Source organism: Acromyrmex echinatior, chromosome 12 (assembly GCF_024713525.1).
Source record: "Acromyrmex echinatior isolate Ae372 chromosome 12, ASM2471352v2, whole genome shotgun sequence".
Lineage (NCBI taxonomy): Eukaryota > Metazoa > Arthropoda > Insecta > Hymenoptera > Formicidae > Acromyrmex > Acromyrmex echinatior.
In genome coordinates, this window is record NC_141863.1 from 2,233,020 (window position 1) to 2,259,712 (window position 26,693).

Consider the following 26,693-nt stretch of genomic DNA (forward strand, 5'->3'; position numbering starts at 1 on the left):
CACTCAAAACAACCAGAAAGATGACAAAAAGATGTTCTTTTTAAATTGTTCTTTTGACAAAACTAAAAGATATCTTATAAACATCTTTTCGTCTTGTTGAAAAAACAAACTAAAAACGATATATTTCCGTCATCTTTTAGACATCTTTTCGATTTGTCGAAGACAACATTTCGTTATCTTTTAGTATTTTATGCTGTCTGGAAAGTTATGTACACTTAGATCGTACTTTTCCATTTTACTTCTTGTAAGCTTCAAATTCATGTAATTTGAAGATCTCACTATATTCTTTACATTATTAAAATGTAGTAGAAATTACTTCTTGTTTAGATATAATATATATATATATATATATATATAATATATATATACACTTGGATTTTATTTAATGCTTATATCATGTGAAGAATAACCTACATGATAAAGAAAATATACAATATAATTTACAACATTTTTTGTTTTTCATACAGTTTGTATTTTACTACAACTACTTGCACATTTTCTTTTATTCTGGAGGATCTTATATAAGAAAAACGAAGAAAATGAAAAGTACGAAATGTATGATGTTGGTATTACATCATAGACGACATCAGCATCCCTTTAATATATTAATAAAAATTTAATAGGTGCTCATGCTCACAACGGCCTGAAGAAATGGCAAAACGTGAATTTAAAAAATCGATACTAATACGTAATGCGTTATTTCTTCCGACAAATAGATTAGAAGAATTTTTATGAGGCTTAACTCATAACAAAGGATAGTTTAGCACAAAATCACTTCTAGTTATTTTAACTAATTGTAAGAGCAAAATGGTAAGGAAAGAGTCATATCAAAATACTTGAATAAAAGTACTCGGTATTCTCAAAAAATGCTCAAGCATTTAGAAAGCAGTTAGAATATCAGTTTTTATTTAACATAAACAATGTATTTATTTAACGTAAATAATGTATTTATTTTTATTTTTAAGGTTTCCGCTGATATATATATATATATATATATATATATATATGTGTGTATATATGTATGTACACATAAAACTATTTATAAATTCAGAACCGTTTGCGATTTTCTCGTATTTTACAAAAATTTAAGTTTTGATGAAAAAAAAATCGCAGAGAGGGTTCAAAAGCATTTAAAAAAAGAAAAATAGAGCTTCAAACTGGCATTTCAATTTCGTCTCTTTGATTTTATTATTTTTGTTTTTAAATTACATAAAATCGGAACTGATATTTTTTTCGATATTTTTTGAAATGCACTACTTGGCTGGAACATCATCGAACAAAATTTAACGGACAAGCATTTTAAAATAGATTTTCTAAGCTTTAAAATGCCTTTTGATAAAAATTGCTACGATGCTTTTTCGCAAAGATATCGAATTTTTCATTGTGTAAAGGACCCCGCACAAAACATACGGAAAATGGGTCCCAGCTAATTTGGCTGAATTTGTAATACCAAAACAGTGATTTTGGTAAAGTTTGATGTACAATAACTCAAAAACTGTTCATTATTTTACTTCCTGCCCATGGAGACTTTTGATTGGGACGATCAGAACTACAATATATTACATATTCAACCAAATTAGCCGAAATCCATTTTCCGTCTGTTTTCTGTGAGGTCCTTTTGTTCAAAAATATAATTTTTCTCAAATGGTTTTTACTTCGAAACTGAAAAATTTTTAGAAAAAAAAAATAAAAGGAAAGAAATATTTATAATGTATGTACTTGATTCGCATAAATTTTTTCAAAACTTTTAAAAAATTTTTTTCGATGGTCAACATATTTCATAAAATTAAATAAAAAAAAGTTTTTAAAATATTTTGAAAAATATGTAACATATGTACGAATCAAGAACATTATAATAAATATTTTTCCCTATGTCTTTTTTCTGTAAACCTTTTAGTTCAAAGTCAAAAACATTATTTAAAATGTGTGTGTGTGTGTGTGTGTGTGTGTGTAGAAAAGGTAATACATTTTTACATAATAAAATTTAGTATAATAAAAAATTCGATATCTTTGTGAATCAACGTAACAATTTTTTTCAAAAAGCATTTTAAAGCTCAGAAAGTCTACTTTAAAATGTTTGTTAAATTTTCTTTAATGATGTTCCATCCGAGTAGACCGTTTAAAAAAAAATAAATATTGAAAAAAAAATTTCAATTAAAAAAAAATTTTCAATTTCCATTTTCAATTTTGTGTAATTTAGGAACAAAATATCATAAGAACAAAATTCAAACACCAGTTTGAAGCTTTATTTTTCTTTTTTAATCCTTTCAATATTAACACCGACTTTAGTCGGCATCCACGTAACGAGCTGTGGATACTAGCGATCTTATTTTATAATTAATATGGTGAGCTCGGGCAAGTCGACTATAAACTGTAGGTGACGCACATTACAGCTAGACGTAAACATATGTCACTCTATCTTTAAAGTGGGCACTTGCGGCGGCGTCCTCGATACAGAGAAAGCTTACTCGCGGACGCGAGTATGATAAGGAAAGAGTTAAAAAGCATTTTTAAAAATTTTACGATTTTTCTTTTCGATTGAGATATTTAAGATTATGTGAAATGCGAGAAAATCGCAAACGTTCCCAAATTTATAAATAACTGTGTGTGTGTATGTGTATGTGTGTGTGTGTGTGTGTGTGTGTGTGTGTGTAAAATATATAATATATATGCATATTGTATAATTTATCTAGCGAAGAATCATTCATTATTTTTTTCTCAGAAAAAATATGATATAAAAGATGTCGCATTGTTCCGTGCGTAAATTAAATGATCAATCTTCTTAAAATTGCGTACGATCACATATCAACATATCAATAATTATAAAATGCAATGTTAATTCATTTTCTATTGATTAAAATATATTTGATTCTTTCGAACTAACAATAGATATAGACTGAGAATATAATTTGCAGTGTATACGCGTGTGTATGTGCATACATGCACACATATGTATCCGGGCGTGTATAGTGTGTTATATATAATTTAACATAATCTCAATATAGTCTCATACGAAAAATAATATAAATGACCATAGAACGCGTGTGATAATATTCCTAAGATGCTACGAGATACGTTTAATAAATCAGAGCGAACAGCATTATATAGGGTATTTCATTTAAATTTTTCCAAGCAAATATTTCGAAAAATACGGAAGATATAAAAAAATAATGTTTCGTATTTAAGTTTTATGAAGTTATATTACATTGAAGAGGACAGATGATGATATCATTGATGTGATTTGGGTGCAGGTGTTGTCAAAGTCAGAGCAAGATCACTTCGAATTTTTTGAATGGAACCCCTCTAAATTTTATTATTTACATATTCTTGTAGCTTATCTCGAGAATTTTTCAAAACACTACAGTGAAACTCCTTTTTAACATTATAAAAGGAAATAAAATGGAATAGTTTCCAATAGTCTTCATCTTGATAAATATAATATTATTAAAGTCACCCTAAACAACATTCAAGAGTTTTAGCCATTGGTCGGACACCTTGGGTAATGCTAATATCGGCAGTACATGAATTTTGTCAACTAATATCTCGTAAAATATTTAATTAAAAAAAGTTTCGTTATAGTGTTTTGAAAAGCTTTCAAGATAAACTATAAAAATATGTAATATGCAATAAAAGGGTTCCGTTTGAAAAATTCAAAATAAACTTGCTTTGACTTTGACAATGCAATCCAAGACTTCCAAGGTCAAATAAAAAATGACACTGTTTTATGCTTCCCTTAAAGTTATAAAACTTTTGTACGAAACGTTTTTTTTCTTCCATATTTTTCGAAATATTTGTCTGAGAAAATTAAAATAAAACACCCTATATATTAGTAATAGCAATACCAAAATTTTCATCAAGATAAATTCGCATACAATTTTTTAACAAAAATTTAAATAATGCACTTTCTATATGTATAATTACATTACAAATTAATGACTTTTGAAAAATTCACATTCGACAGTGTGAGTAAAAAAATAAATAGAACCTTTTTCATTTTTTAAGTGCAGTGTTTATCGTTACGTTATGTATCTTTGAATAATGCCTTCATTATTTTGAAATATTTAGCAATAAAGTATTAGAAATTGCAAGTAATAATGTTAGTACTGATTAAACTTTCGTTATAAAAAAAATAAATTTTTAAATCAACATGTTTAAATCGACCATTTAATCATAATGATCCTAAACATGAAATATATATACATACATATATGTATTCCTGTATAAATATATATACATATGTATATGCAAGTATATACATATATTACATTATGTTATATGAATATGTCAATAGTAAATTCATGACATAAATAAAATAATAGCGTGTTTCTCATTAATGAATATTTCGATAAAATAAAAATAAGATAATCGGAAGAATATGATTTTGATCATTATTATAAAACAGGAAAATAGCAGGCACATAAATTATAAAATATATTATCATATTGTAATTCAGTGCGATTTTATAATTGTTATTAAATGAACAATGCTTTCAATTTTCTGCATTATTCACAACTTTCATATTATGTACTTCTGTCTTTCTTTGTCTTCTCCTTCTCCCTCCCCCCTCTCGCACTGACTTAAATGAGGTACCATTAAAGTTACTCTAAAAAATGCACATTTATATTCTTTAGCATTCAAACTGATTGAGAGAGAGAGGGAAGAGAGGAAGGGAGAGAGAGAGAGAGAGAGAGAGAGAGAGAAAGAGAGAGAGAGAGAGAGAGATTGGTTGATATATTATATAAAATTTTCGATCTCAAGAAAGCTACAGCTATTACGTTTAGCATCGAATGGCATTGTGTTATAACGTAATATTTGGGGAAACGTAATTCTTAAGAATGTAAGATTAGTGCAAAGCGCGGCAATGTCTCTCAAAAGTCGCATATTATTAGATAGACAAGTAATTTGATATAAATCAGTATTTATTATTTGATTCTGTGCGATGAAAGATTATTGACACAGCGAATGGATGATCGAAGATGATTATGTCGTATATAATGAAATATCCTTAGAAATTAAATAATTTTAATTTCTATATTACCATATTATAATTTTAATAGTTACATACGCAATACTTACATGTTTTCTAAATCTGAATTAGGATAATCACTGATATCAATTCTGAGTATGTTATTCACAGTGAAAGTCAACCAAAAAATCAATGAAACGTGAAATCTCTAACCTAACTAATCTTGCTTTAATGTATATTCAATGTATATGATATTAAAAATGATGTGCAAATATCGGTTTTAATTAATGCTTAACTTTCTTTCTTTTTCAATAATTTCTTTTTGAATAATTTCATTGATTACGGAAAAAAAATTACTGAATTTTATTAAGTATTTGTTTCAATAGCACTAACAAAATATTTACTTACAGTAAATAAACATTCATTTAAAATTAAAAAGTTGTATTTAAATTAAATAAATATATGTTTACATTTAGTAAATATTTCGTTAATATTTAAACAAATATTTAATAAAATGCAGTAAGTTTTTTTTTCAGTGTACTCAGTAGGATACTTAGAATTGACCAGTGATTTAAATATAGAGAATACTATCATTTTGGAATTAAGGATAGGAAGGAATTATTCAGTCAGTTTCAACTTTAAAATAATATGAAAATTTATAGCCTCAACATTTTAATATTAAGATTTCCGTCTCAAAATGCTCTCAAGAATCTAGTCTTAAACGTTGTTACAGTTTTTACCGGCCACCCTGTATACATGTAAATGCAATGTAAATGTATGGATTGTCTAAAGATTGTCTATATTATTTCTTTATCGTTTCTTATCTTTAATTTAATGATGCTTTACTACATTAGCCCATTTATCGATACAACATACATTTATATCGACTTAAGCATTATCGATCGTCCAAATGCTTCCGTCCTAGCGTTTATAGATAGATAGTATTTATGTAATAATAATTGTACTTAATTTATTTTAATTTTATGAACAAATCCGATTTCATACTCTATCAATCGATTGTTTTACTCAAAAGCTTATGATGTAAACATAAATCTGTTGGGAATGAAAGTCAACAAGTAATCTCTAATCATTTACTAGAAACGATGAAAAAAAGAAGAAATAAGAAATTAACTTATTCTCAGAATTAAATGATGAAAATAATTAAAATGTTTGAAAACAGTCAAAAAATGAGAAAATATCAGTTATATAGCAAAAATTATTTGATTATCAGTTGACAGTTATTTCAAATTTCAGTGCTGTTAATTTATATCCTATATATATGTATGATGGATACATCTTATGGCTACATAATGCACGAGATTAATAAAGTGAGAGAATATAAAATCTTTTATCCTTTTATGAGAATGAAACTACTGCATAAATTCGAACGTAATATCATGTTTTATTACATTTCAAATCATAATCATTCATTATATAAAGTACTCACGCGCGCGCACGAATAAAAGGATCAAATCATTCTTAGCCTCCAATATACGTGTACACCACATCATCTTATCATTTTTGCAAGACTTCGTCAATTATAATCGGTTAAAACGTCGTCATGTCACTACATATTTGAAATTGTTGATCATTTCTCATAAGTATGTTATTTAGAGCATGCACATCGTATGTATATTTATTTATATATAACGAAGGATAGAAGATATAACGCATTTATCGTCTCTTTTTATAAATAATGGGAAAGACACATTCATGTATATAAGATATTAAAATTTATGGCTGTTAATTAAAATAACATAGCACATACACACATACATATCTATATATTTTCATTCCCAATACTGATGGTAGCCCATTACTTAAAAAACTATATATGTATGTTATGTATGTAAAGTTATCTGTGAAAATATCGAGATAAAGTCAGATCAAGTCGAAATCGGTCATTACGCGAGTACCGTAATGTAGATAAATAATGAGAAGCCAAAAAAATGTGCTCCAGCTTAAGATAGTACGATTGCGATTCTGCTTATGGCTAGGAATACGCATTACAAGTTAGAGCGAGTCGTGTATTACGACATAATTTATGCATACAAGTTGGAACGCAAGTAAAACGATTACCTATAACGCGTACTAATACAAACTTCCATGTATATCTACGAGAGATGTCACAAACAGAATAATCTATTATTTTCTATGTCCTAAGTTTTAAAATGATTTATCTAGGCAATAGCAAATTAATTAACTTATAAAAATATAGATAAATAAATTTATAAAAAGATGTATGTATAATTATATATCATATGCATACATATAAGATATACAGGATGTCTCATTTTAATTGTCTCAAACAAATATTCCGAAAAATATGAAAAATATATAGAAAAAAACCAAATTTTGGACAAAAGTTATATGATGATTTAAAGTGGAACAAGTAAAGATAATATTAATTTTCGAAAAAAATCAATTTTTTATCTTTTGTATGAAAGTTATTATTTAAAAAAATGGAATTATATTACTTTTTACATGATACAATTCCTTTAATTATTCTGTGTGTGTGTGTGTGCGCGCGCGCGCGTGCGTGCGCACATATATATATATATATATAAAAGTATTAAAGTATGTACCTACAGTTTAAAAAATATTTTATGTTTTACATAAAATATAAAATATCTCATAAGTTTAATTTTTTTAAACTGTATCTTAATACTTTTACGCACAGACTAATGAGATATATCGGTATATAAAGAAAATATGTAGTTTTTCAAAAAAATTGTGCAATTTATAATATATAATACAATTACATAACTTTTTTGAAGAGCTACTATATATTTCCTCCTCATCAATTAATCACATCATTATTCTTAAGAAATATTTTATAATTTATGTAAAGATTTGCCAAAATAAAGTATAAAATATCTCATAAACATAAAGTATTGTTTTTTGATAACTTTAATATTATATTTTCATATTTATAATAATTAGAAAAATCATTATTATGTAGAGAAATCATACTCTATTTTAAAAAATTGCAATAATTTTTATATGATTTAAAAAAATTGATTTTTTTCGAAAATTGATTTTACTATTATTTTATCCTCTTCAGACTGCACAGCTTTAATCATTATTTTTATCAATTTTGTTTTTGTCAATTGCTTCGTTTTGATATTTTACTATTTTCATTAAAATAGGATACCCTGTATCTGTGTGTATATATGTGTTGTGTGTGTTTTATATGTCTTATATATATCAGGATGTACACACACACACACACACACACACGCGCGCGCGCGGAAATTGTGTGAGATGCATTTGGTCATTGGCACATATTATGTATGCTAAAAACAACAATGTTCTTTTCAGAGAACACTAAGATGATTTTTTTCAAATATAAATCTAATAAAATATTCGTAAATTCCAAAGTTTTCAAATTTTATTATATATTTTTAAGATTATAATGAATCTTCATAGTTGGAAAAGCTAAATATATTATTGTGTTATTGATTAGCATTAATACAAATATATAAATTTTAATATAAATATAAATAATATATATACACTTTTCACAAATATCTTATTTTTTAATAAAATAAAAGATAAAAATCTAACTGTTTCAAAAATCGTTCATTTCTCGAAATATTTATAAAATATGACATTTCAGTTTTTAAATTTTTAAGAAGAATATCATTGCTTCAATCAAATATTTCATCAATCTATTTTCAAACACTATGTGTAATTATATGTATTTCTATAACTTTATACACAGTTTTATACCTGTATAATATTTAAACTCATATTTGTTTTCAAAATTGTGGATATATATTATAGATGTATAAATGTTTAAATAAATTATTATATACGTGGTGATTGATTATAATCATTATCAATTATAAGCATTATCCCTTAAAAATTTCAGTTTTAAATCTATATTTAATCTTTATTTTCTTATCGAAATCTATTATTCATTTAATTAAATTCATTTATTCAAGTATCTATATCTCATTTGAAGAATTGAAAGTCTAGTTTTATATATATATTTTGTATGTGTAATTTTCTGTTGCATAATAAAAATAATGGCTATTTGTGTCGATAATAATAAAAAATTCTATTTAATAAGTCTTCTATATGTATATTCTTTTATTATATAATATATTCTTACAATATATTCTTATATAATAAACAATTCCTTATATAAAAAATTGAAGATTATTAAGATACAATGACATGCATTGGCATCTATTGAAGAAAAATCTATCAAACACTATATAAAAATTTATATCCAATACATTTTTCATGCATGCACAGTATAAATATTACTTATAGCGAATTCGACGTTCTCAGTGCGCACTGGTGCACATTAAAGCCGTCGTACATAAAATAACGTAGATATATTGGGTCATCTAAAAAGTATCCGCGGTTTTTAGATGACATAATATTTATACATAAACATAGAAATCGATTAAATCCTGAAATACTCAATACATTTTATTGTACTATTAGGTAAAATATGTATTTTATAATTCTAAATGTTTGCTTTTCCCTTTTATACTCAAATTAAATCAGTATACAACTTTAATGTGCCACCAATGCGCACTGAGAGCGTCCAATCGAATTCGCCATTAGATATGATTGAGCAGTTTATTCTTTATGGCTGCGTTTAGCAACCGTTTTATGATTGTCTGCTGTGGTAGGACCATTCTTCTAGATCTAAAAATATAATCCAATCAGCACGAAGAAAACTTCCAACAGTTGCAAATTAAACATTCTGCTGAACATAGCCAATGTCTTTAGGTTAGACTGAGGCATGATGTAAGAAGACAAGTGACGGTATTCATAGTCGGTTCTTATATTCAAGACCGTCTTAGGCCGGATTCACATCTTGACGGAAAAGCGGAAAGCAGAAAAGCGGAAGCAGAGAATAATGCCCGTATTTCATAGTCAGACCTTGTACTTAAGATTTCTTTAAATTTATCTAAATGCTCAGCAGCCAATGAAATAATTCATAGAGTATCTAAAGATAAATTTAAGGAAGTCTTAAATATAAGGCCTGACTACGAATACGAGTATAAGAAATCTATCAGAAATTCTGTATTGTGGAATACACAGTTTCTGATAGATTGAAATTCTTGTTCCCTATTCCTTTCATTGTGCGCAGCCCTTTAAGGTTTAAACACAATAAGCATAAGGGAATAACGAGCCGTCCAATCACAGCTCTGGTGTGTAAATTCGATATTATATCCCAGAGCTCTGATTAGATGACTTGTTATTCCCTGTTGCCTGTGCCTATTGCCTGTGCATATTGTGTTTAAGCCTGTACATCATGGTTGTGATCTGTGACTGATTTCCTAACCTGAATATTCGTCAACTTTAGATAGATTAATATCTCGGTCCGTGGACTTTCATGAAGCAGAGCGATATTTATTTCTGCCAGATTCTTTCGTTTCATGCAGAAACGCGTCATAATTTAAAGTTAGTTCCTAAATTTATTGATTTTTGAAGTGTGTGGGGTAAACTGAAGAATAATTAAATTAATGTCATAGTGTAATAAATTAGTGTAATAAATTTAAAATCAAATTAATGTTCCAAGATACGAGAAAGATTCGAGTGCCTAGGCGATGGTGCGAGTGCGATATCTGGTTTACGGCTAACACTTTAGTTAATGTGTAATTAAACTAACCTAATCCTATATTCCTATATACAAAAATTTGTAACTATATTGAAGATGAAAATGCATTTGGCATATTGTACAACGATATTGATTTCTTTTTTAATGTCGTGCCATATGTGGGAGGTATGCGTCTTCTGCATTTCATTGTTCGATTTACCCTTTTAAAGTCTAATTTCCTTATTTATTACATTAGCCTTTTATTTATTATTATAGGTAGCGGATAACTTTGTGAAAACTGAACATTCCAATAATTGGGCTGTTTTGGTCGATACATCACGTTTTTGGTTCAACTATCGACATGTTGCTAATGTTTTATCTATTTATCGAAGTGTCAAACGTTTAGGAATACCAGATTCGCAAATCATTCTGATGATAGCCGACGATATGGCATGCAATCCTAGAAATCCTAGACCAGCGACTGTTTTTAACAACATTAAACAGCATATTAACGTTTATGGCGATGATGTAGAAGTCGATTATAGAGGTTATGAAGTAACTGTAGAAAATTTTGTAAGGTTACTGACTGGACGCTTAGCTCAGGGAACCCCAAGATCGAAAAAGCTATTAACAGACGAAGGTTCAAACATTTTAATTTATTTAACTGGCCATGGTGGTAATGGATTTTTAAAGTTTCAAGATTCTGAAGAAATCACCAGTCAAGAATTAGGTGATGCATTAGAACAAATGTGGCAAAAACGGAGATACCACGAAATTTTATTTGTAGTTGACACTTGTCAAGCAAGTTCCATGTATGAGAAATTTTATTCTCCAAACATATTAGCAGTTGCTTCTAGTTTAGTGGGAGAAGATTCACTTTCTGTAAGTAAAAAGCATTTTTTAAGTATATTATAGCTATCAATCTACTCTAATATGTCATATTTGTAGCATCATGTAGATCCAGCCATTGGTGTTTACATTATAGATCGATACACTTATTATGCATTAAATTTTTTGGAAAAAGTAGAACCATCTAGCACCAAAACATTAGGTGAATTTGTAAGTATCTTATTGTAATGCTAAATGTAAGTTCTTCTCTTATCATATCGATTAATCGAGATTAATATTTTCTAGTTGAAAGTATGTCCGAGAGATTATTGTCTATCAACAGTGGGTGTAAGAAAAGATTTGTTTAGAAGGGATCCAGATAAAGTACCGGTAACAGATTTTTTTGGTTCACTTAGGCCTGTAGAACTTACGACAAACATAATGAATATTTTACCTCTTAAATCTAATTGTACAAAAACTCAGAAATTTGAAAAAAAATATAATTATGTTGCACAGTTTCCAGAAATAATATCTCAGTATACGTAAGTAAAAGCAATAAATGGGGTACTTTTTATAATACGTTGTTTATGTAATTTTATTGAAATGTAATTTATTGGTTGTGTGGAAGATAATAAATTAAGGCAAAATAACAGCTGCATATGTTCCTAGCATAAGACTATTTAAATTAATTAAAAGCGTTATATAAATCAATATAGCAATTTTATGCTGGATGCCTACTGACCTAGACATACGTTACGTATAAGCAGCTATATTATGTTTTATGCATTTTGTGCTATAACATTTGGATGACGCAATTCATCTTAATTTGAGTGATTGACTATATTATACATCACATAATTAAATTATTATAGTATGTATAATAATTAGGAAATAAATTTTGGTCATAGTAAAAATTGTTAAAATTGTCATGTTAAAATTTAATGAGCTATACTTAATATAGTTGTGCTATACATTTTAACTATGCATTAATCGACTTTGGTTCATTACATTCGTCAGCTGATTCATACAGAACATCGCACAAACTCAAATATTTATTTTCTGAATAATTGCTAAGCAATTTATCCAAGTTTTGTTTTAATTCAGTAAAAGTGGGTCTACTTTGTGGTCTTATATTCCAACATGAATACATTATGCTATACCTGAAAAAAATTTTTTTTAAAAAAGAGAGTAGGCATAAAACTGGAAATTTATAGGAAATTAGGGAAATTAACAGAATTTAACTTGGCACTAGTTATTTATATTCATGAAAATTAGAAATCTGTTAAAGGAATGCCGCATTAGAATATACATACAGTTCTCGACTACAATTTGGTGGTCTCTCCATTCGACATCCGGATTTGAGGAATTGTAAAATTTTATTTGTGGGAGTATCAGGATAAGGTGTGGCACCTAAAGTAACAATTTCCCACAATAAAATTCCAAAAGCCCATCTATAATCCAAAATTTCATTATCAACAATCAAATAGATAGTGTAATGTATTTATATAATTTAAAAGATAATGCATACACGTCACTATAAGTAGTATATATTTGATGCGTTAAAGCCTCGAGTGCCATCCATTTTAAAGGCAATTTACCATTTCCTTTCTTTCGATAAACATTCTCTTGATAGATATCCCGGCTGAGACCAAAATCCGAAATTTTCACCACTCTATCTGATCGCACTAATACATTACGAGCAGCCAAATCACGATGTACTATCCGATTAGAAGATAAAAATTCCTGGACATAATATCCATCGTATTCTGATTTATATAATGAAACAATAGAATTAAGAAAATGGTCGTATTAATTTTAAAATACAAACTCAATATAGTAATTATTAATATATTGACATGACTTACCATTCCTGTAGCTACTTGTCTAGCAAAGTTCAATAAATCGGCAGAAGTAATATTTTCTATATATTTAGTCACATCTGGAAAAACGGAATAATTATGTCATATGCCTATATTATATATGTACATATATTCGATTGTACATCTGTGTGATTTACCTCGTTGAATATCATATAAGCGATTAGCGATCGTATGCGTATTCTGATAGTTGCAGACACATTTTTCTGCATAATAGAAAAATATTTCGTTTGAACATTTGAAGTTATTATCACATAGTGCATATAACAATATGTAAACATAAATATGTAACACACAGTGAGTGTATTCCATTTAACATTCGCAACACTCGCGTGCATCATTTCATCCTTGTTTAACATTTAATGAGAACATTGTGTGCGCGCGCGCACACACACACATATCACGAAATAAACATATATGTACATATTACCTTGATCTGTGTTCTTATTGGCAAAAGACACCACATTAGATTTTAAGTGAGTCCTACATTCGAATATGGCGTTCACTATATTCTGCCAAATCTAAAAACAAAACTTAATGAAATGGTTGAAACAATTAAAGTATGACATTTACCATTTAAAACAAAACTAATGCATTTTTCAAGTTACACACATAACATCATATACATATATTATACTTTTGGATGTAGCTCACCGTTCTTAAATATGTTTGTAAATCACCTTTGCTACAATATTCCACTACTAATAAAGGTTTATTATACAAAGTACAATATCCAATTAAAGACACTATGTTTGGATGTTGACCAGCGGACTTCATCATTGAAATCTCTCGATAAAAATTTTTTATATCGTCTACTGTTGGATCATCTGTATGTATAAGTATACGGAATAAAATTGTTCCTCTTTACATTTTCTCCAGTACGATCACTATATGTATACTCATTTGAATGTAATTTTCTCTTGAGTATGTATTATATTTAATAGATATAAATAGATTTTTTATTTGGTCTTATTTTATCAACCTTTTTACCTTTCATCATTTTAACAGCTACGTCTGCGATAGCGCCAAATTCATCTTGCAACGAGGCAAGTCTAACGATGCCGTATGCTCCACTGCCTAATATACCTTTAAGTTTTAGCCGTTGTGGAGCAAGTAGAAATTTATTATGAGGTAAAAGAGTGTCGCTATTCTCTGCTGCATAATCCTGATTTAAAAGTTTCTTTAGGGAATCCATAGAACCCTGTAAGCGAAAAATTAGTAAAATATTAATTGTAAAATCCGTTTTATATAATCGCTTTGGATTTAAGATAATAGAAAAATTTTATTTCAATAAATAAAACAAATTTCACAATAATATCCAACGAAAGAATTATTATTAACAAAACATATATAAATCTTATAAAATTATTAACTTGTTGGTAGAAACGTGGCTTTTTGATCGATCGCGATCGCAAACACGATTAATAAGATGTCTATTATGTCGTATACATTCGATATTTTATCGAAAAAGAAATGAGGCCGATTACCATATATTTGAGATTGAAAAGTGATTATACGACAAAAGTCAACTACAGGTAGTATATCTTACAATTGGCCGCATCATATGTATAAATATATTACTGGTTTATTGCTGAGCTTACCTCAAAATGCATATATTCCGTATTAGTTTGTTTATTCTTCTCCTCCCTCTTGTTCCAATGTTGCATATAAATTATTCCAAATATCGCCACAACAATCACTAGTGTTGATAACGCTACAATAATCTCGCGATAAGATAGCTCTGCAACTATTATGTCGCACATGTCTTATCTGAATACCAATTTTATTCATGTGACGATTGAAATGATTATCATGTTTACATGCTTACCTGAAGCTTCGTCGATATTCCCGGATATAGTCGATGGTAAACTTACACCGCCCATTGATTCTGCTACAATATTGATCTCATACCGCAATCTTACATCGACGTTTGAGAAAAGAGCTTTGATTGCATCCTGTAGAAAAAGCAAAAATTGCGTTTTTTTCTTTTTATAAGAAACGTTTTTAATTAAAGGAATCGTTTGTTATGATAACACTGACCCCGGGTACAACTAGTAAACGTGGTTCAAATTGAAGCGAGTTAAATTGTAACGTGTAATTATCCGGTTGTAGAAAAGGTTTATTCCAATTAATTGCAACGTCATATGATTCTTCACTTCGCTTTCGAATATATTCCATCTGTAAACCTTTTACCTTTTCAGGTGCTACAAAAATCGAGAAAGACATTATTATGCATTTGAAACAATTTAACTTTGAAGAAAAAACTCAAAATGTACTCGACAAAATTATTTTATTAACTTACCGCAGATGCTTAAATTATGATGAATTTGTAGACACGATGGTGTGATAAAAGTAAACATTGTTGCATTACTGGCTTTCGAAAAGTTATCGTTACACGATCGGATCGATATAGTAATATTCTGATTGTATCGTAAGTGTCTAAGAGAAAAGCGAAAATCTAAAGACTGAAGAAATATATATAAATATAACAACTGATGACTGAACAATATTAGTAATTTTATTGTTAAAATTGAGATAAATTTAAACTAACGTAAAATCTCTCTCTCTCTCTCTCTCTCTCTCTCTCTTACCTTTTTTAAATAAAAATTGATCAAATCATGTTCTCCTGACCAAGATAATATATTATAGTTACAGCTCTGGTCTAAAAAAATATAATCACAATGCTGTATACATAACTAATAATAATATAAAAATGTTACCTTCAACAGGTTGAAAAACAATTTCAGTTCGTAATTCACACACATTATTACTTTCTTCTTCAATTTTCACAACTGAAATGTACTCAACTTGGTTTGGTTGATAATCAACTGCAAATATTAATCTTAATTAATTCTTAATGATAGATAAAATGATGCAGGAAAAGCAAGCTTAATATTATTTCGAATATATAAGTGTATGTATATATATATATATATATATATATGTATATATATAAAATTTTTTTACACGATGTGTTAATCTATGCGATTATATGCGGCAAGAAAGAATATGGTTGAGAACTTCCAAAATAAAAGATTTCAATTCGATACCTGCGTAAGTTGAAAACCAATCCGACGTTTCAGCTAATGAGAAGCCACGTTGTGTTATTCTGTGTAAACGATAACGATAAAATGCACCTGGTGTCAAATTTGAAAAGGTCGATAATCCGCCATTGCTCTATGGAAGAAATTTATCTTGTATAAAGATAGACAAAAAGTGCATTAACATTTATTTTAAATGTAACCAAGAGAACTCGATCGTTTTCTTAATCAATCGATTGACAAAACATATGTATACCTAATATGAAGAGTATGAGAATCAAAGTAATGTTCTCGTTTGAAAAATAGATTTTTCTTTGATTCTATTCCTATTGTGTGAAAAACACGAACGCGAACATAAAGAAATAATTGAACGAATCTATGAACACCATCGTATGTTGTCTTGCTCGAGCTCTTTCATGATGTTTGAAATATTCCGATCGACATATGTAATACATCTAAACTAAATCGTTTAAAAATCATTACATTCGTTACATTTTCTCTAATTCTCTTTCTATTCCTTTCGTCGATTTTCGATCACGTCGAGGAAAAAACTTGTTGACGCTTAAATTGTGATAACAAATGGCTGAACCGATTAAAATTAAAAGCAGTATTTACCACTATGGTTGGACCCCAAGTGTCGACGGAAACACTTTGTTGAATAATATAGCTTCCAGGAGGATGTTTAATTATTAGCGTATTCATTCCTCTGCAGTGTAAAGTGATATTTGCGTCAGCTTTCTCATTTATTCTTGGATAAGCTATCGTAAAATGATTTTAATATATATACATATGATATTCATACGAAACGTTTTCTTTATATGTTTGCAATTCTTTTGCACGGCTTATAACTTACGCTCAAACTCGCCAATAGGTTGCGAACAACGATTTCGGCACGATTCCTGAAACAAATTAATTATGCGAGTGTAACGAGCATAACAAAATTTTATCAATATAAATAAATATTAGAAAATTGTAATATAATGCAATTAATTACAAATGTGTCTGTCTCGTTGCGCTCGACACTCAATTAAAATTAATTGTATTTTCGATGTATATGTATATATATATATATATATATATATATATATCTTGTGTAAGGTATGTACTTATATATATATATATATGTATTGCATATATATAGTATACCTCTGTAAATTGTTTGGACATATGATGTATATTATTGAACAAGTAGCAGATAATTATAATATGCGATCATCGGAACACTGTGTCATAGACATACAACTTAATTAGTTTCATAATGCAAGCGCATTGCATTGATTCGAATTCGATTTCGGCGGTAAGTAATGTGTAATCTATGTGTATGCATACTCGCCGATGATAATATAGGACGGTAATAAAAGTTTGACGATTACCTGACGCACTGACGCAAGGTCATTGCAAGTTACACGTGCATATGTGGATTGCTTCGTTATCTCACCTAGATATATTACGTTCGATAAACTAATGCATTATCCACGTTAAAATTATTTCTTTTCGCTGTTGTGTGCGTACGGTTATATATACGTATAGGACATATTATATTATACATATAACTACACACTGAAAACTTGATGAGCGAGGCTCATATATATGTAACAAATTGAATACAAATTCTTTGGCATGATCGGTGGTGTGTGTGTGTGTGTGTGTGTGTGTGTGTGTGTGTGTGTGTGTGTGTGTGTGTGTGTGTGCGTGCGTGCGTGCGCGCGCGCGCGCATTACACGCACGTACGCACATATGTGTGTATATATATATATATATATATATATATATATATAAAATCGTGAATATCTATGTACAGAAAGAAATTAACAGAAAGAAAAACGTGTGAAACTGATATGCATAAAAAATATCGTTATTTAAATTTCTCACGTTTGTCATAATAACTGACTCGTATGATACGTAACTGCAATTATACTTTATCATTAAATTGTAGAAAAGAAATGTTTGGACTGTCCGTTAAGAAGTTTTATAGTTTAGTTTGTAAGCATGACTTTCCAAGTGCAAAGGAAATGCGAAAAAGAAGATAAACAACTTTAAAACAACTCGATGCATTATGCAGTCTATACTGTCTGCCGCTTTATTTTTCTCTCTCGATACAGTTATATATTTACAATCTATTTAAACTTGAAGCTACTTAAAACCTGCAAGTTTAATAAAAATTTTTGAAAATATTATAACGCGAATTGCGAATTGAACTTTTGGAATACATTATTGTCATTGTCGCAATTTTTAATGTTATGTTGCGCGCATTAAAAGAAATTTTTTTGTTTTTTTTTTTTAAACAAAAAAACGATCATTTAAACGTCGTAAAAATGACAAGTTTTCTATGCGAATATCGCTTTTACAGCCAAATCATAAGGATGATCAAGTACTTGTCATCTACTTTTCAATGATATTGACACAAGTGTCAAAATGATTCAATGTATTTATTCGGCCGATATGTAGCTCGATATAAATTCTTCTAAAAGAGACTAAAAAGCCTATAGGCTACAAGAAAATTGAACTCTTGTTTCCTCAGTTTTTAAAGAAAAGTTTTTAAAGGGCTTGCTCGTGAGTTAAATATTACAATTAAATATTATATACATTTTTTCAGTACATTAAAAAAAAAGATAGGCCAGTATATTTCATTCAACAGCTTATATTTATTCGACAATTGTGAATTTCATATTGTTATTTTATCTAATGACGATACATTGTCGTGTCACAGAGACAGTTTTGCCGTCTATAACATCATCTTTCCGATATAAAATTATTATATATACGTGGTGGTTTTTTTATTATTTATATCAATATAGTGCATTTGTCCCCTCCAAAACTAATTTATTATTGAAAATTAAGGAACAATGAAAATTACAGATAATGAACAATACATATTACGAATGAATCTATGACAAATAATCGAAACTATATGTGAAATAAAAATTCCATATATTTATATATTTATAGTTTTAATGTTTTTTTTAACTTACGTTTCTACATAGCGTCAGGCATCCAGCAGTATCCAGAGCTTCTTGAAGACGAAATCCATAGATAGTAATTATATAAGAAAATAAGAAAAATAGCATTCCGTCGACTTGCCCGAAAATGTGCGCATCACCCATTCGAAATTTTTATTACTATTAACTGATGAGGATACTTGTGGATTTTGGGGATAAAGATGATAGAAAAAGCACTTTCTTTTCAAATTTATATATATGCGTAAGATATTCATTAGAGATAACACACACAAGTGTAAATAAACACTTTTACATGATATTGTTGCTATTCTACGAGATTGCATCTATAAAATATCACAGAGTAAAATGCTTCATTTTTAAAATATGCACGTTTTAACTGCAGTAAAATCGTTTTATTTCAATATGCAAACGGCAAGTATTTAAATTATTAATTAACACACAATTCATGATTATTAATAACATTAAACTCAAGTAGCTGTCAAACTTAAGAACGTGAAATGTGACACAAATGAATTCACATTCACAAGACGCTCGAGTATTATTTCAATGTCTATATTATATAGCGGTTCCCTACCCAGTGTGTGTACGATTATCTTGACACTAAAAGGTGGGATCTGCACTCCCACTTTTTTTCCATATATACTACTTGGTATATTTGTTTGTTATTTTTACAAAAGATACTTCATACAATTTAATTTTAAATAATAATTCAGACAAAATTTTAAATTTTTAATAAATTTGAAAAATTACATTAAAAAATGATTCTAATGCAATTCATGTGTATTAAATTAATAAAATAAACTGTTTGAAGCACTGATTTTGAAGTGAGTTAAAATTTACGATTATATTTCAATTTTCCTTAATTTAAGTGTTCAACTTGAAATAAAATAATCTGAACGATATGAAAAATAGTATAGTTCCAAGTATACCTATCACAAAGCAATAATTAAAACTGATTAATGAGTTTGCAACGTTGTTTACACCGCAAATATTCCATCACATATTGCTTTAAAGTCACATATGTATATTTGCGTAACATTTTTTATATTTTAATGTCTTATTTGTATTTTGATACTTAAAAAGGAGATATAAAAAAGAAAAGATAACATTGTAAATGAAAGTTATTTCCCAGAAATGATTATACGAGAAAAAAATTGAATAATTTTTATCTATTATCTGAAAAAAATTGAATAATTTTTATCTATTATCTGATTAATGAAATGACATTTTCAAGTTATAAAATAACATATTGGATACTTTATTGGATTAAATGTGACAGATCATACAAATCGCAATTGATGCAATAACGTATATAGGTTAGATTACATTAAGCAGACTTTTTCGCATGACACAGTTCTCCATTCTTCATTTCGTGTAATTCGCATTTATATAGTGGAAGATGAATACTAAGAAAAATAGCGCAACTCCTAGGATGTTGCAGAATATTGCCAATTGTACATCGGTAATCATCTGAAATGCAAATGGTCCATTTCAGTATTATGATATGATCGCAATATCTGAATGTTTTCATCAAGTAACATAATTTTATACCAATTAAAAGTATCAAACATAATTACCTTAAAGCTAATATAGTCGCTGCTCTTTACTATTTTTGTAAGATTTTCACAGATTTTCAATAAAAAGATGACGTAGCAAAGATAAACGTATGTACATCCAATGTGGCTCTCCGAGTGAGCGGATCGACTACAACGATATGGATTGAAGTGTGGAATAGTGTGGATGTATGTATATACTACGCGATCCAATTCCGACCAGACTATTGGTTGCTGTTGATTAGCTTGGCACAATACATCAACGATATATATAAATAATGCGACATTCACATACTAATTGTACTTTTGAATCATAAAATACAAAAGTTTCCGTTGTATAAGAAAAGAAAAAAATGCAGACCTTTATGCAAAGTATGGTTCGAATCTGTACTAAGTGAGATTTCAGTCCTGTATAAAAAGGGTTCGAGTCTTTGCTAAGTCATACTTCAATTATCGGGTTTTTATTAATAAAATTTAAAAAAAAATATGGTGTATAATAAAAATTGTTTATATTAATTTTCTTGTAGTATATATGTATTTAGAATTTATAATAATTTTGGTTGTCGCTTTAAAGCTGAAAGATCTAATATTCTACTAGGACAAGTGGTTCCAGATGTTTGTACAAAAGGGAATCGACGTAGGGCAGGATTATTATTTGTAGCCGCCGGTTTAAAATCATATTTAGATGAGACTTTGTCATATGCTTGATCAATATCTGGAAAATAAATAAATATAAATTAACATTATACAAGTATTGCTGATATAGATAATAATATAAATAGCGTGAGACAAATTTATAACAAATAATTTGATTACTTTGACACACGAATTTTGTTGCATAATTATATTTAAGTTAGTATTTCGTATCATTCATCGCTTGATACTTACTCTCTGCTTGAGCGTTATTCTTTCCTGGGAGAAGTTGATATCTTTCTAAATAACGCATTGTAGCTAACGACATATTTGTTCCTTGCATATTGCTGAGCATGAGGTGTTTCAATGAAGATGATTCTTGTTTATGCCACGCTATATCTGTCAGTTGTTCATCACTTAAATATTTTAATGCCAGCGCCTTCATATGTATACTTGTATTTGTTTCGTTTACAGCACTAGTGGCATGCGTCATATTTGCTTGATGATCCAAACGGGGATAAAAAGATGAATCAAAGTCTAACCTTGAAAAGATTAATTATGAGCCTTTTCATCATTATATACATGATAATATAACGAGTAAGTAAATGAACAAAAAAAAAACAGTCATAAATCTTTTTTATGTATCGTAAAGTAACAATAATATCCTGTACATACAGAGCTTATCATATTAGCGGTTTACTCTGTATTTATATTAGGCATTATTTTCATTACTTTAAATACGAAGCGCCCCTACGGTCTGAATGTTAAGATGTTGAACTATTATTTTTCGTAATAAATTTATTAGTTTTTTAAGATTAATTTGAGAAATTTGGGGGGATTATTAATATTTCAGATTGATTGCGTTGAATCCGATAACCATATCGGTACGCAATTATCATTTCTGAAATTAATTCATTTATATGAATATATATATAATACAGTTCAACATCTTACATTCAGACTGTAGTGGCGCTTCGTATTTAAAATAATGTTATTTAACATAAATGATCTTGTTTCCAATCTCATTATTTTCATCTTAATAACAACTTGCAAAATTATTCATCTTTCAAATCTTACTTAAAATTTTTTAAAAATAATTCACAGATTTAAATGCATAAGTTTAATTATGTATCTAAATAAAAATTAATACAGAGATACATACGTCTTGTTATCATTGGACTCTCTGTGCTCATTATTTTCAGTTAAACTGATCCCAAGTCTCCGAAGTTGTTCCAAAGTGGCTGCTTTAACAGTGTTCAATGCCGATTTAGTTTCTCTATCATTTTCTTGTTCAACACATGGTGTTTTAACGTGATTCAGATCTTCATCGGTTATAACACCAGAATTTTGTAAAATTTCATTAACTTGCCCCAAAACATTGTTGTAAAAAGTCCAACCTATTTTCGAAGTATGCTTTAACTTGTCACTTTCATCGTCACTTACATATTCCTGCATCTCAACGTGAATACTTGGTTCTGGAGTTGGTGGAGGTCTTTCGAGTATTTTAAGATCACCTCCACTCAGAATCATGCTATCATCACCTATATCTTTAATTTGTCTGACATTAGCATTGCGCGCGTATTCCTTATTTCTATGGCTGTGATAGTAATCTGTTGCTGGTAAATGGACGTTATGCAAGGAATGTTGATTAATATTTGTCTTGTAGGTACATTTTTTCCCATCTATCGTAACATAATCGTTTGTTTGCTTAACAAGCGCTTCACTGCAATTTGCACTTCCAATAGGACTACAATCTACGTTCATAGATGTATTTGACGTTTTTCTTGCATTTGATGCTCGTTCATATACATTATTATCTTTCCCTATATATGCTCCTTTGTGCGTTTCCTCTCGATTTAAATCAGTAGAAAGATGTTGACGCAATTTCGACGATTCTTTCACGGAAGAACTCGCGTTGAAATTACTACTTTGCTGTTGGCTAGAAGATAAATAACTTTCAGAATCCTCGACTATGTTCTCCAATTGCGCTGCTGGTCCAGACTTACGCGTAAATGTATTCTTATATCTATTAACAGGCTCTGTTGTATCGTGTATATTAATAGTATTTACAGTATTTGCCCTACTATTAATACTGTTACTTTCTCTGTGAGCTTCCGTTTTGTCACATATTTCAGAGTCTATTGGAAAAGGATTATTTTGTACAGTAAACTCAAAACTTGTCATAACACCGATCGAAACCTTTTGTTCCATAAAAGCCTTTTTTGATTGCTGTTCTAACAATGCTGTTTCTAACTTATTATTTTCACTGAAATTTTCTAAATCTTGCTTCTCCACAACAGATGTATTCTGTGAGGCTACATTTTTCTTTATACTTTGATTCTGAGATTGTACAAGAGAAGAAGTAAGAGCTGGGTCGTAACAATTTATTGGATACCTAAATACTTGATTTGCAAGAGGTTGTGAACATAAGCATGTCGGTTTGGTCCTGAAATTTTCTTCCTGCATTCTTATTAGTCTATCTATTTGGAGTTGTAAATTTTTTATCTGTTGATTTTGACTATTTACAAGCTGCAATAAGGTTTTTACCGTTTCATTATTGTCTATATTGTAATTTGAGTAGTTAGGTACATGAAATTGCTGACATCCAGCGTGTGGAGTCTGAAAATATTCAGGTTTTTTCAATGTATCTGGAATAGTATTGTTAGATGTTCTCATAGTATGATCAGCTATGTTCAGCTGTGCGCTTTGTAAAGAATCAGAAGATGAGGTTCTCTTATCCGAAGATAATAGATCAGTCTGACTTTTGAGATGATAGGAATCTCCTGTATCAGAACATGTAAATTTTACACTTTTCTCATACATTCTTTCATTTTTACTAGCATTTTGCAATGTTTCTTGCTTATCATTAATTTTTGTTTGCTCTTGTAGCTTTTGAATAGAAGCATTTTGTAAACTTGTACCTGGCACAGCATAATCATAGCTACAAGTATTTTTATATAATGGTGAAATATGCGTTGTACTTGTAGAATTAGTCTCTCTAGAATAATTCTGTTCCTTCCATGTGGCGTAAGAGTCAGAATTGTGTGAAATCGGCGACGTAGGGTTGCTAACTTTCACAGTATTGTCAGAGATTCGTATAGGTTTTACTGATACTGTCGCTGGCAACGAATCGGTAGTATCGATACTCCGATTCTTTGGATCTCTCGCTGTTGGTTTTTCAAAGATTAAAGATATTTCTGGCACAGTCGGCACTACGAAGCACTAAAAATTATCCAAATTATTTCTCTAATATTTTTATATTTATCATATGTAAAATAAACAAAGTGACAATACAAACAACCGTTTGAAAAAGTAACTTACATCGTGTTTGGTCATAGGTTTCGGTATAACTCTTGGCTCAACTTCCTCTTCACCATCACAAAACTGATAATACATGTTTAAAAAGTATTAAATATTATTGCAACGTTTATTCTAACGACATTATTATCGAAATGTTTATACAAGTTATGTCTTTTACAATACTTTTACGATAACATGACAGAGATAATTGATACAAAATATACGTTCTTCGTTATTTATACATAATACAGGCTAGAGACTGCTAGAGAAGACAATTGAAGATGGACAATGAACGAGTTCAAGTTCAAGTCGACAAAGCGGCTAACATACTTGCCGAGCAAATGAGTATGATTGATGTTCTTACCTGTGGATCCAACTAGAGTCCCTGTTAGGGACTCTAGATCCAACCAATCATGTTTAATTGCTCGGCGAATAGATAAGCTGCTTTGTCCGGCTTGAACGCGTCCAATAGCTGCGTTTAGCAAAAACTACTTCACACTAATTTTGTAACCGTTTTATGATTGTCTGCTGAGATAGGACCATTCTTCTAGATCTAAAAGTATAATTCAAATAATGAGAAGAAAATTTTCAACGGTTGCAAAATAAATTTTTTATAAATCAATCAGAGGCAGACAATAAAGATACCTGTTTAGATAAATCAGTCGTTAAATTACAATATCATTGGTGAATTGTCAGTCACCTCTTTATTGCTTAAAAGCAAGCGATGAGCGATGCACGAAAAGATATCTTAAGGGAGTGTTTATATTGGCTGTAACCGTATGCCGTATGCGTAATCTGTAATAATTGACTAATCACAGTCAAGCCATAATTATGGCTCCTGCACACAGAACGCGGCAACGAACGTTTGCCATGCAGGAAGTGGTGCGATAGCCAATCATCGTTTCGCTTACTCGAAAATAATAAGCTGACTTTTCATACGCAGCATGCTGCGGCAACAATTCGTATTGGTCAAAAATTTTACATGAGATGACGCACTTCCGACGCAAAATACATTTTACCACATCTCATTGAAGTTCAACTGAACGAACAATGAGCAACAAAGAATTCGAGAAAGTCTGCAATATTTGCAAAAAATATAAAAATTGAATACATTTATTAATTATATTAATAAATACATACAATGAGTATACATTTATATTAAGATTTAAAGTGATGGGGATATTCTAAATTCTAAATAATTACCTGAAATGATAGTTGTCACTGCCAAATTGTAACTGCACTAACAGTTGCTATATAATCACAAGTTTTTAGCTTTTTAAGTTTTTCATCATTGATTTTCGAGCTAAGCAAATAAAAGACACATATTTGAGGTTAAACTTTAATGTATTGTTGCCGTTATTCCTTTTCATGCGCAGCAAAAACAGTGGAAACAATTATGAAAAATTGGCATCAGGTGACATTTTTGCTGCGGATGAAAAGGCACCTTTAGATATATAATTTCCACCGCGCGATAAAAGTTGAATTCAATTTAACTTTTGTCGCGCAGCGGAAGTAATATTACATTATTTCTAGAAGTTTTGCATTGTTTTGCATGGTGAGGCCGACTTAAAAACATAGAATTATTGATTAGTGTGACAACTTCCGCCGCGGAACAAGCGTTGCCGCATTCTGTGTGCACTGTGCAGGAGCCATTATATTTCCCAGTGAAAAGTAGACCAATGACAAAATTCGTCAAAGTGGCCGAATTATTCAAATATGATTCGTAAATTTTGTTTTCTTCATTTCGAAATTCACTTGATACTACAAATGCTTCGAAGTATTTTTTAATTGGTCAATTAATAAAATTGTTTCTTTCGATTGAAGTGTGTGTGTGTGTGTGTGCGTGTGTGTGTGCGCGTGCGTGCGTGTAAATTTAATCGTAATTCAAATAAGCGGTAAATAATCGAACCTTACGTATTAATCAAAAACGACTATAAACATCGTGTAGTTGCTCATGAGACATGAAATATTG

General features: G+C 29.3%; 4 protein-coding genes across 9 annotated transcripts; 1 reads left to right on the forward strand and 3 right to left on the reverse strand.

The window, feature by feature from the left end:
* The first annotated feature begins 10,216 nt into the window (after positions 1-10,216).
* Positions 10,217-12,007, forward strand: LOC105153786 (Phosphatidylinositol glycan anchor biosynthesis class K). Of its 2 annotated transcripts, XM_011068844.2 has the most exons (5): positions 10,217-10,393; positions 10,512-10,715; positions 10,806-11,411; positions 11,478-11,588; positions 11,664-12,007. In XM_011068844.2, exons 2-5 carry the CDS (start codon positions 10,647-10,649, stop codon positions 11,901-11,903), a joined length of 1,026 nt encoding a protein of 341 aa, XP_011067146.1. In that variant the 5' UTR covers positions 10,217-10,393; positions 10,512-10,646; the 3' UTR covers positions 11,904-12,007. The 2 variants fall into 2 exon arrangements, with proteins under 2 accessions (XP_011067146.1, XP_011067145.1); XM_011068843.2 differs by having other exon boundaries at positions 10,217-10,715.
* On the reverse strand, positions 11,926-20,336 carry LOC105153861 (tyrosine protein kinase receptor torso). 2 transcript variants are annotated; one of them, XM_087412227.1, is made up of 18 exons: positions 19,248-20,336; positions 17,129-17,174; positions 16,891-17,033; positions 16,285-16,411; positions 15,955-16,062; positions 15,826-15,896; positions 15,537-15,699; positions 15,275-15,438; positions 15,063-15,189; positions 14,836-14,981; positions 14,225-14,435; positions 13,889-14,061; positions 13,665-13,755; positions 13,375-13,440; positions 13,223-13,296; positions 12,886-13,100; positions 12,671-12,808; positions 11,926-12,517 (listed from the first exon to the last, which is right to left on the reverse strand). In XM_087412227.1, the coding sequence occupies exons 1-18, from the start codon at positions 19,377-19,379 to the stop codon at positions 12,337-12,339; spliced, it is 2,376 nt and encodes a 791-aa protein (XP_087268353.1). In that variant the 5' UTR covers positions 19,380-20,336; the 3' UTR covers positions 11,926-12,336. The 2 variants fall into 2 exon arrangements, with proteins under 2 accessions (XP_087268353.1, XP_087268354.1); XM_087412228.1 differs by lacking the exons at positions 11,926-12,517; positions 12,671-12,808 and having other exon boundaries at positions 12,958-13,123.
* Positions 20,337-20,469: 133 nt separating this feature from the next.
* Positions 20,470-20,972, reverse strand: LOC105153787 (dolichyl-diphosphooligosaccharide--protein glycosyltransferase subunit 4). Its single transcript, XM_011068846.2, has 2 exons — positions 20,813-20,972; positions 20,470-20,705 (listed from the first exon to the last, which is right to left on the reverse strand). The coding sequence occupies exon 2, from the start codon at positions 20,703-20,705 to the stop codon at positions 20,601-20,603; it is 105 nt and encodes a 34-aa protein (XP_011067148.1). The 5' UTR covers positions 20,813-20,972; the 3' UTR covers positions 20,470-20,600.
* A 261-nt stretch (positions 20,973-21,233) lies between these two features.
* On the reverse strand, positions 21,234-26,031 carry LOC105153790 (uncharacterized). Of its 4 annotated transcripts, XM_087412225.1 has the most exons (8): positions 25,925-26,031; positions 25,633-25,797; positions 25,367-25,516; positions 25,086-25,274; positions 24,743-24,805; positions 22,584-24,643; positions 21,677-21,963; positions 21,234-21,503 (listed from the first exon to the last, which is right to left on the reverse strand). In XM_087412225.1, the coding sequence occupies exons 5-8, from the start codon at positions 24,755-24,757 to the stop codon at positions 21,334-21,336; spliced, it is 2,532 nt and encodes an 843-aa protein (XP_087268351.1). In that variant the 5' UTR covers positions 24,758-24,805; positions 25,086-25,274; positions 25,367-25,516; positions 25,633-25,797; positions 25,925-26,031; the 3' UTR covers positions 21,234-21,333. The 4 variants fall into 4 exon arrangements, with proteins under 4 accessions (XP_087268351.1, XP_087268350.1, XP_011067152.2 ...); XM_087412224.1 differs by having other exon boundaries at positions 25,367-25,797; XM_011068850.2 differs by lacking the exons at positions 25,086-25,274; positions 25,367-25,516; positions 25,633-25,797; positions 25,925-26,031 and having other exon boundaries at positions 24,743-25,079.
* Between the last annotated feature and the right edge of the window lie 662 nt (positions 26,032-26,693).